This window comes from Cucumis melo, chromosome 11, assembly GCF_025177605.1.
Source record: "Cucumis melo cultivar AY chromosome 11, USDA_Cmelo_AY_1.0, whole genome shotgun sequence".
Classification (NCBI taxonomy): Eukaryota; Viridiplantae; Streptophyta; class Magnoliopsida; order Cucurbitales; family Cucurbitaceae; genus Cucumis; species Cucumis melo.
In genome coordinates, this window is record NC_066867.1 from 9,864,804 (window position 1) to 9,875,976 (window position 11,173).

The window sequence follows — 11,173 nt, forward strand, 5'->3', positions numbered from 1 at the left end:
CAGGGTCACCCATAATACGATTGTCTTAGTGTTCCTTTCGAGGTTCACTAAAGACTAATTTGTCCTAGGTGTTCCTTATGTTCACCGAAGACCAGTTTTGTCCTAGGTGTTCCTTTGGCTTCACCGAAGACCAAAGATGTTCCTACGGGAACATACCAGTTTAGAGGTAGAGGTAAGAGCAGAGGAAAGCTGGCGAATGACAAGAAGTGACTGTGACGTGCCATAGGGGAACACTTTTTCTTTCGCTTTATGTTATTAGATTTTGATTTTAGTATTTATGCACTTTTATTTATTTTACTCTTTTAAAACTAGATAGGGCCCGAGCTAGGATAGGCCCGAGCTAGGAACTTACTTTTAGATTTATTTCTACTTACTTTAGCTTATTTATGATTTTAATGAGTATTTTAGATTTTAAAGTTTGAAAGTTTGTTATTTTTCTATTTGGATTTAAGAAAGTTTTATTATCATTTAAGTAATAATAACCTCAGCTTAGTATAAAGAGTTTGGTCATTATATTAGAGTATATGAAAAAATATATAGTATATTATGAAAAATATTTAGTATATTATGTAGGTATATGAAAGATATAAAACGTGGGAACAGAAATGTAAAAAAAAACTAGTTGAAAGAGGTTTCTCTAATTGTGTTGTGAATGAAATTGAATAAAGTAAATTTATATACATTATTTAATACAATATTATCATATTAGATTCAACTTTATACCATGTAAAAATTATTTCTCCAATATCTTAATATTAAATGCAAATATAAATATGAATTATTTATTACATTAACTATGAAAGTTATAAAATAGATAATAAATGTGGTATATATAATTATGGTATTATATTATATATATTCTCAAAAATAAATTTTATTTATAATTGATGTGAAGGTTAAAATGGACCTAAAAAATATGAAATCTTAATTGAAAAAATAAATGAAATTTTGAGACATTTATGTAAAACATCTTTTAAGAGATGATTTCTCTAAATATTTCTTTAATTATTATAAGTTTTGATTTTTAGTCTCAACTCAGTCTTTAATTAGTTTCAAAATATTACGATTTTACTAATGAGACTTGAGATTTATTTCAACTTAGTCCTTTGGTTTCAAAATTTTACGCGTTTAACCTTGATTTTTTTATTGAATACTCATATTTTTCTTAAACTTTTCACCCAAAACTCATTGTAATACGTTCTTCAAAAGAAATTAGAGTTAAAGTTCCAATACTTATTGATTTAGGTTTATTGGATGAAGAAGTTATAAAATTTGACTGAGTTGAGGAATAAAAATGAATTTTGTCCCCTTAAAATTATCGATGGTTAAAACTTGACAGTCCACTGATTTCATATGCATGTAATAAGTTAAATCAAAATAATACTAACACTACAACTAGTTTACTAGAACTCTTCTATTGATCATCATTAATTCCCACTCTTTGACGCCCCGGTAACGAAACAGAGAATTCCTGTTAGAAAATAATGGAGGTAAAAAAGAAATTATGTTCACGAGCTAAATGGAGACGGGGAATCGACCTGATACATATTTATGATTAAGAGAATAAGACGATTGTACAACATTGCTTTATCAACTTAGTTTCGACTATCAATATACCTGGTTCAAAATTATTCAACTTTGTGAACTACAAAAGTTTTCAATAACTTTTCCTAAGTAGCCTTTCAGTGATGTTCTACCATTTTTCTCCTTCTATAAGCTTAAAAGAACAACCCAACAGATAAAGCAGGAAGAAAGAAAATAAATAGGCACAGTCACCTGAAAGTTGTGTACAAGTTCTGGGATGCTCCACATGATGTCCGTCAAAAGGACATTTCATAGCTCAAGTTGACTCTGGGCGATAGGCCTTGAACTTTCATCATACAGTGATACTTAAATGGTGCAATGGCTCCTGCTTGCGTGCAAAGAGCCACCACTGCTGGTGCGTGTCCATAATAATCCCTCCCTTTGTCGACAAGCACAGGGGGATCTTGTTGTCTCCGATGCCAAACGATCTTCGGAGGAACTAAATCATCTACATCTGCTTTCTCCCAGAAATGGGACCCTCGCCAACTCTCATATTTAAAAACTCCACAAAGTCTAGCTTTGTGTCCTGATGGCCCAACATGAACTTCTGAGCAGTACTTACAGACTTTAGTTGGATATACCATTAACAGCTTCTGCACACCGGTCCGAAGTGTTTCCCATGCCCTGATAGTTTCAGTTGCTAAAAGCATCATCTCGTGATCTGAAAAAGGTTCATCCATGCCTGAGCCACCACCTTCAGCTGAATTCTGAGTGCTTGAAGCCAGATCTTTATCATCTGGATTGACTCCAGCTTGGCAGCATAGCTCGACTACTGCTGGAACACGTTCAAAGTTGAACCTCTCATCATGTTTAATAACATCTTGGAACATGTGATGGAGGTGAAATGCTTCTACTGGGACAATGATATCATTCAAATCACCTCTGATCCACTGATGAACCTGATTCTTGGCACCACGTTTATAACCGCCACAACTTCGTATTAGATGACCTTCCGCACCAACATATACTTCTGGACAATATCTACAAAAATAATACAATGATCGTAGGAGTATCAGAAACAGCATTCACAAAGATGTATTCATGCTAACACAAGAGTCTAGGAGTTCTACAAGCAGCATTCATATTAACACCTTAAGATGGTTCAATCTAAAAAAAAAAAAAAAGCTTAACAGACGGTCCTAGGGGCATAAAGATCCGGATAATATATATATTGTTGAATTCATTCAATTTACTTCAACTGCAGGAAATTTCTTATATGGGCTACTTGTCAAGAAACATCATACTGAAAATCAAGGCCACTAAGCATTTATGACAAAACGGAAAAACTCTAATACACATACTAGTCCATTCATACAATTTACATACAAACTATATAAAGAGAAAGGAAAAAGAAAAGGAAGCAGAGTAACATCATAACAAAAAGAAAGAGAAAAACTGAAGAGAGTTTGTTCCGGCCCAGAGACACTAACTTGCAAGAAAGAACTGGAAATGATTTGAGAAGAGTGGAAACTCCATGTATAAGCATTGCCCTAGCTTCAAGGACTTGCTGTGCCACTGGAGTCATTCCCTTTATAGGATAGTTTTTTGCCCGATCTTGAATTCTCTTCAAAATCATTGGACGAAGTTTCTTCAAGTTGACTTTAGAGCTGTAGCACCGCTGTAGCATGAATTCCTGCACAACATTGTCCCTGAACTTCCTTCTAATAGCCATAAAAGCCATAGTTTTCATGGTGCAAACCCTAAACTTTCCCTAATCTTAGGGAAAAGATGAGCGACAAACTTGAAGGCATAAATTACAGGTCTTAATCCAATTCTTGGACTTCAACTCCAAGAGTCCTTGAGTGTCAGATTTACAGAGACGAGAGGCAAAACAGTGTAACAGCCATTTCTCTTTTAGGATAAGGAGCCTGTATTTTTCAATAAAACTATTAAAACAAAAATGTAAAAACAACAATTAGAAAAATATACTACAGCGGAAGCAACTTATTACAAACTATCCTAGGATTAACTATCAAACCTAAAAGAAACATCTTTCGATGCATTGTGCCAGAACAACAATCTTCATTGCTTTTATAACTTTCACCTAATCCCTCATCTGAAAACATTTTGGAAAAACAACTACGTGAACAAAAATGCTCATTAATTGGAATAATTGTAATCGCTGCTATGTCCATGTTTTGGTGGGGTTCTGTGAAAAACTGTATGAAAATTCACTGGTTGAGTTGGAAAGATCTATGCAAGAACAAATTTCATGATACTCTTTCACAGTCCAAAAGCAGTCACAGCGGCAACATAAATCAGCCCATCACAACACATATACAGTAGGAATACATCTTATAACAATCCAGGACTCCGATAGTAAATTCCTTACCTCAAATTACAACCACACAGTAATAATTGAGTAAATAATTCACTCTCCAAAACCCAGTTCTCCTCCTTGAATCAATATATAGCCGCTGTGACTTCGATAGTAAATTCCTTACCTCAAATTACAACCACACAGTAATAATTGAGTAAATAATTCACTCTCCAAAACCCAGTTCTCCTCCTTGAATCAATATATAGCATCACATAAATTATTATTAACCTTACCAAAACACTTCCAATCAGCATTCAACTTAGTTCCCTTAATTACTTACCAAACCGTCGCAGGAAAGCACCAAAGACCCATAAAAAAACACCAAAATCTTACCAAAGCTCATCCACTTAGCAGATCCGATGATCGGCGTCGGCGGCAGGAGGCGAAACCCGGCGGCTGGCGGTGCTCGACGACGGGGAGGAGCGGTGGACAAAGCGTGGTTGAGGCGGCAGCGTCGGACCGGCTTGCGAAAGGACAACCGACATGTAAAACCAACTCGGGCGGCGCGGAGACTCAGTGACGGTGTGCGGCTCGGTTGGGAGTCAGCTGAGGGAGGTTGTCCACGGCGAGGGAACGGCGTCGCGAACAAAAACCAGCGGGTCGACCGGTTTGTGTGAAGAAGAAGAGAAAAAAGAAATTTATTTTTTTTTTCGCTTGCACGTGAGGCATGAAACCCAATATATATGTAAAAAAAAGGCTCTTTTCAAAAATATAAAAAAAACAAAATATTTACACTAAATAATTTTGAAAATGGAAAAAACACAGAAATGCACGGTATAGAATACCAAAAGTATTCCGTCAACTACATCGTCAATAACGTGCTCGTAATATATTTGCGATCATTTAGATTTGGCTATTTGGTATACAATCGTTTAGATATGGCTACAATTTATTTTTCAATTTTTAATTTTGTTACACGATCGTTTAATTTGGTTACGTTTAAATTTGGTTATACGATCGTTTAGATTTGATCGTTTAAATTTGGATTTGGCTATTGTTTGTTATACGATCGTTTAGATATGCCTATACTTTATTTTTTTCAATTCTATCGTTTAATTTTGTTACACGATCGTTTAGATTTGTCTACACGATCGTTTAGATTTGGCTAAACGATTTTTTTAAATTCTTTTGCTATACGATCATTTATTTTTTTTATACGATTGTTTAAATTTGTCTACATTGTCTACACGATCGTTTAGATTTGTCCACACGATCGTAGATTTGGCTAAATGATTTTTTTAATTCTTTTAGTACACGATCGTTTAGATTTGGTTATCCAAATTTAAACGACATAAAAAAAAAAGAAAAAGAAAAGAAGAAAGACGATGGAAAGATTAGAAGAAAGAGGATGCAAATATTAAACAATGTAAAACGGAATAAAAAAGAAGAAAAACGATTGAAAGAAATTGCAAAATCAAAAAAGAAGAAAGACGATGAAAAGAAATCGCAGCGAAAAAAATATTTGGATGCATTATAAATTCATTGTATCAATTAAATTGGTAAATGACTAAGAAATCTGCTAATTTATTCAACAAATCTTTTATACAAGCAAGAAACATAATCAACACACCTAAATCACATAAATCTAAATTTAAAACTAATTTTTTTCTTTTTTATGGAAAAAACAACAAGAGACATGTTGTAGCGGAATAAAAAAGATCATGCTTTACTCTATATGCATCTAAATGATTTAGAAGTTGTCATGCATGTGCTATGCGATGGACCCAAGCGAAGAGCATAAGAGGTAAACGATGAACTTACCTTTTATAGTTATGAACTTCTTCTTTGATCCAAAGCTTCTTCTTTGCCTGAATATCACGAGCAAGGACAAACCACTAAGTTAACCTACTAAGCTCAGGACCAAGAACAGAATTGTGGGACTCGGTTTTGTGAAGTAAAACTTTAAGAGAAAGAGGGAGGTAGTATATCGTTTAGGTGGTTTTTCAGAAAAACATCATCCTCTCTCATTCTGTAATGAGAAATATTTTATATGAAATTTACATGCAAATTATTTCATGCATTTTCAACATCTAATTAATCCATTAATTCTTAATGAAATTAGTGACTTCAAATTCACAATAATCTGCCACATTTCCCATTAACTGTTGATTAATAAAGTAATTAGTCAAAGGGGCATTTTTGTCATTTGACCAATTAAGTCAAAGTCAAACTTTGACTTTTCATAGTCAAAAGTCAACTTTTTGACTTTTTACTATTTTTCCCGTCTTGACTAATTCTGACCTCCCGAGTATGAATCTGCATTCATTTTCTTAAAATTCAAATCATATTTGAATATAAATCCGGTCAAAGTTTTGTTTCTCAAAGTTAAAAGTCAATAAATTGACTTTTACAACTTTTACCGTTTCAAAACTTTCCAAGCTTAAATATGAGTCTATATTCATATTTATTTAAATCATATTTAAACATAAAGCTTAAAGTTTATATCTACCGACTTATATCATATATATTTGTCTTGCACCCTATGTCCTTAGCTATCCACTCGGTCTTGCACCCTATGTCCCTAGCTATCTGTCTTGCACCTATGTCCCTAGCTATCCACTCGGTCTTATCCCTGAAATGGGAGGCTTATTGGGCCAACGATGATGAGCTGCCCTCACCTATGCAGATCTAAGGATACTATCGAATGAACAAAAGTTCATAGTTAACTCAGGATTAAGATCAAGTTACCTAGGTCATCATAATTGAAATAGTCAGTTTATAGTTTACGGTGTTATAACAAAAAGTGACTATTTCGTGGTTCCAGTCTTATTCAAACCATTTACATAGGATGCTCCCACTCTCATGTCTCTACATGAACGATTCAGGATTACATCGTTTGTACTAACTACGGAGTGGGCTGCATCCATAGTGTTTATCCAGAATAAAGTGCCTAACCTTATTCATACACTATAGACTATTTGGGTTATTAACTTGAACTTTATGTAGAGACATAAACATGGATTAACACTATGGATTAACTTGAACTTAATCCATGTTTATGTCTCTACATAAAGTTCAAGTGTATTTGACAAACTCAGTAAAATAGCCTCAAGACCTTAACTTATTGGTTTTCTTAACTTATTGGTTTTAAGATTATAACATTCAATAATAAAATTTATTGAATCAAATAACAAAGTACGAGTTTTAGGACACAAATTCCAACATTTTTTTCTCAAAAACTTAAATCTCTCACATCCCTTCTGACTCTCCACCATTTATTTGTTTTTTTTTTCAAATTGAAACCTTGAAAGAAATAAAAAGAATGACATTGAATAGAATACAAAATAAAGGGAAATTTTCATAAATATAACAAACGGGTAAAATATTTATGGCCCGTGTAACAAAGCCCATATAGTTAACAATTTTTTAAATATTCCAGATTTATCTTTCCCTTTTATTGTCTTTCTTCACCTATTCGTCTGCAAATTTTATCGTCTTTCTTTCCAATGTCTTTCTTCTTTTCCTTTTCATTTTTTTCCAAACTGTTATTTGGTTCAAAATTGTGTATCAAATATAAAAGATCTATTTTTTTCAAACTTTTATTTGGTTGTTTAAGATCGTGTACAAAAAATAGCAAAATTTAAATAATCGTGTACAAAAAATCCTAAAAATCGCTTAAATTGCGGTAATCAAATCTAAACAATCGTGTACAAACAAAAAAAAAACGATCGTGTACTAAAAAAATCTTAAAAAAATCGTTTAACCAAATCTAAATAATCGTGTACCAAATAATCTTGAAAAAATAAATGATCGTGTAGCAAAAAAATTGTTTAGCCAAATGTAAACAATTGTGTACCAAATCTTGAAAAAAAAATCGTTTAGATTCAGAGTCAAATCTAAATGATCAAATCTAAACGATCGTGTAACCAAATCTAAACGATCGTGTACAAAGAATTGAAAAAAAATCGTTTATAGCAAAATCTAAATGATTGTGTACCAAATATATTATGCGTGTTGTTAACAGAGTGATTGATGGGGCATTTTTGGTATTTTCCAGTATGGGCCTTTGCGCTTTTTCGATTTTCGAAATTGTTCTATATAGTGCAAATATTTTGTCGCTTTTTTATATTTTTTAAAAGACCCCAAAAATAAAATAAAATTTAACATATTGGTGTTAACATCAACGAGAAGAAAAAATAAAATAAGTACAACATATATACAAATAAACTCTACAAAATAGCAAATAAATATTCCAACAATGAATCACAAAATCTTTGAAAGGAAGGAAAAAACAAAATTTGGAGAAAGAAAAAAACACCCTAATGAATCACAAAATATGCTAAACTTGAGGCATAAAAAGAATTGTGTGCGGACAAAATGCATCTAGCATATGATTTGAGAAAAGTGAAGTAAGAATGACAATGCGCCAAAATATTGACGATAAAAATCTTGAAGATAGTGACTTCTTGAGTTTTCTGAAAAAACATCAATTTATCATCTAACCTTTAATTAAAAACTAAAACTCTAAATTATTAAAAGTTATTATCTTATTTGGCAACCTAGTTATATAAACATTGAAGCCATTTGTTAGAGTTAACAGAATCTTAACGACAGAGACCAAAAAATGCTATTTTTAAAAGTTTAGGGACTAAGTTCAAGGATCAAAATAGAACAAGATAAAAAGTTTAGGGACTAAACCATTTTCTAATCCTAATTCTTTTTCCAAATTAAATATATAATGTAACAATCCAAACTATTAGACTAAGTGAGGTCATTACTTAAAAGGTAAATAACATTCGATACTTTCTTGTAAAGAGGAAAACTAAATATTTATTTTATTTTTTTAAAAAAGAATTTTCAAACAACTGTTCATAAAACAAAATTTAGCGAAATCCATAAAATACCATGGAAATAAGCTCGAGCTGGTTTTAATTACCTTTAAAGAAAATAAATGAAAAATAAATAAATAAAATGTTTAAAATCAAAAGGACTAAAGATGAATAAATGAAAAGCAGCAAAACTGAGTTCCCATAAGGCATGTCACAGGCCCTTCCTATCGCTCATCAGCTTTCAATATCCTCTACTTTTGCCTGAAATATTAAACATAGAAAAATGGTGAGTATATAAAAATATACCCAATAAGGGATCCATTAGTAGTCCCTCTACGTGATCTATTAATGTAAGGCCTTGATTGCATACTGCCAATGCGATAAAGACCCTGCAACAAGGATACTGAACATAGAGATTCCTAACCATAAAATACATTTCGCAAAAGAAGTGTGCATGAGGCCCTGACTCGAAGAAAGGAAGTTTAGAGTGGAGAGGATCCTTGTTGGAAAGTCATATCGACTAGGAGTACAGGACATCTCGCGTGGGAACATGCAAAGGGGCAGAAGGCAATGCGAAAAGAAGTGCTTAAGTTTAAGTTCCAGCGCAAGAAGGAAAACAACACAATAAGAATAAGCTGACGAGGAAGAAGCATGCGTTGGACGTCAAGAGTTAGGTGTTTAGCATAGTAATGTGAGAAAAAGTGCATACGCTTAAGGAAGGAGGTGAGGAAGTGTGAAACGACCCAACTTTTCCGGACTAAGCTGAGGTCACTACCAAATACCAAAACTCGACCATTCAACGTAAAATTCAAAACGGACCAGATACGATTCATTAAAACAGTATAAACCTTACAAAAGACAGTTTCGGGCCCTATTTTAAATAATTCAAAAAAATCACAAGATAAAATGTCAAGTCACCAGTCCAAAAACCACAATCAAAATATTCTGACAAAATACATAGCGGAAGCGAAAGAAAATCAGACGCGTCCATATGGCCTTCACGCATCCTTCCTGCCTCTCGTCGGTCTGCCCCTCGCTGTACCCCTACCTGAAAAGTTAAAGAAGAGAAAGGGTGAGTATAAACATACCCAGTAAGGGACCCACTACTGGGCCCGTTAGGGGACAACAGTTAACTTCCTATTCGGGGGTACCCTACATATCAGTCTAGTGCTCCCGAAGGATGCACATATCAGTCTAGTGCTCCCGAAGGATGCACATATCAGTCTAGTGCTCCCGAAGGATGCACATATCAGTCTAGTGCCCCCGAAGGATGCACATATCAGTCTAGTGCTCCCGAAGGACGCACATATCAGTCTAGTGCTCCCGAAGGACGCACATATCAGTCTAGTGCTCCCGAAGGATGCACATATCAGTCTTGTGCTCCCGAAGGATGCACATATCAGTCTAGTGCTCCCGAAGGATGCACATATCCGTAAGGCACACTACCCCATAGATGAAGCTAACCGTTACCCCTCAGTCCAAACTAAACTGTCTACATCAATCACATCCCAACGGCATTCATATCACAGTCCCGCCATAGGCTTTATCAGTCAGATAGTATAAGTTTAAACATCTACACCCTCAGTTGCTATATGCATTACCGATTCGCACACCAATAGGGAAAACCCTAAGTCCAATCGACTAACCAACCAAAACCGGACTCACGGTCCATCCCCGTCCAAATTCCATGAACCACATCCAGACCGGTGTTTTACTACATACTGAACCGTAAGTTTAGGGTCCATCAACATAAATTCTCAATCCACAAATAGCAGTCACAGTATATTTTCATCAGACAAAATATAGTATCAGTACTTAACAGTCAACACGCATACAGATATTCAGTATAGTCACAAACGTGTAATCTCCTGTGGATTACTACGGTTTCAGCCTGGACTCGGGGTCCAGTAGTAGGAAAACCCTTACCTGATACTCGGTTATGCCCCTCGATTGAATCCACGCCCAACAGATCAACCTAAACGAAAACACAACGGTTTTAGTTGATGACGTTAGTAGCAGTTGTTTTAAAAGGTCATCCGTTGACTCACCCCAAGGAAAGGAAACTATCTCCAACCAGGTCTGCCGCGGAAACCCGAGAACTTAAGCGTCAACTCTGTACTACCTTCAAGGGAGAAAAGTAGGGCCATATCTTAATCCAACATTCAAACTCGAATCGGACGAGGTAACATTAGGGAATTCATCAAAACAATCCTTACCGAAGACTCACCGTGAACCGAAGTGGAGGAAGGAAGGCTCAGGTGGCTCGGCTCGGCTCGGCTTGGACTCGGCTCGGCTCGGCTCGGCTCGGCTCGGCTTAACTCGGCTTGGTTCTCGGCTCGGCTCGGTTCGGCTCGGCTTGGCTCGGCTCGGCTCGGTTTGGCTCGGCTCGGCTCGGCTCGGCTCGGCTTGGTTCTCGGCTCGGCTCGGCTTGCTCGGCTCGCGGCTCGGCTCACTCGGCTCGCGGCTCGGCTCACTCGGCTCGTGGCTCGGCTCGCGGCTC

The 11,173-nt window shown here is 35.4% G+C and overlaps 1 protein-coding gene across 2 annotated transcripts; it reads right to left on the reverse strand.

Moving 5' to 3' along the window:
• Positions 1–1,520: 1,520 nt before the first annotated feature.
• On the reverse strand, positions 1,521–4,555 carry LOC103495942 (APO protein 4, mitochondrial). 2 transcript variants are annotated; one of them, XM_008457619.3, is made up of 3 exons: positions 4,238–4,555; positions 3,015–3,452; positions 1,521–2,565 (listed from the first exon to the last, which is right to left on the reverse strand). In XM_008457619.3, the coding sequence occupies exons 2-3, from the start codon at positions 3,272–3,274 to the stop codon at positions 1,821–1,823; spliced, it is 1,005 nt and encodes a 334-aa protein (XP_008455841.2). In that variant the 5' UTR covers positions 3,275–3,452; positions 4,238–4,555; the 3' UTR covers positions 1,521–1,820. The 2 variants fall into 2 exon arrangements, with proteins under 2 accessions (XP_008455841.2, XP_008455842.2); XM_008457620.3 differs by having other exon boundaries at positions 3,015–3,470.
• Positions 4,556–11,173: the final 6,618 nt, after the last annotated feature.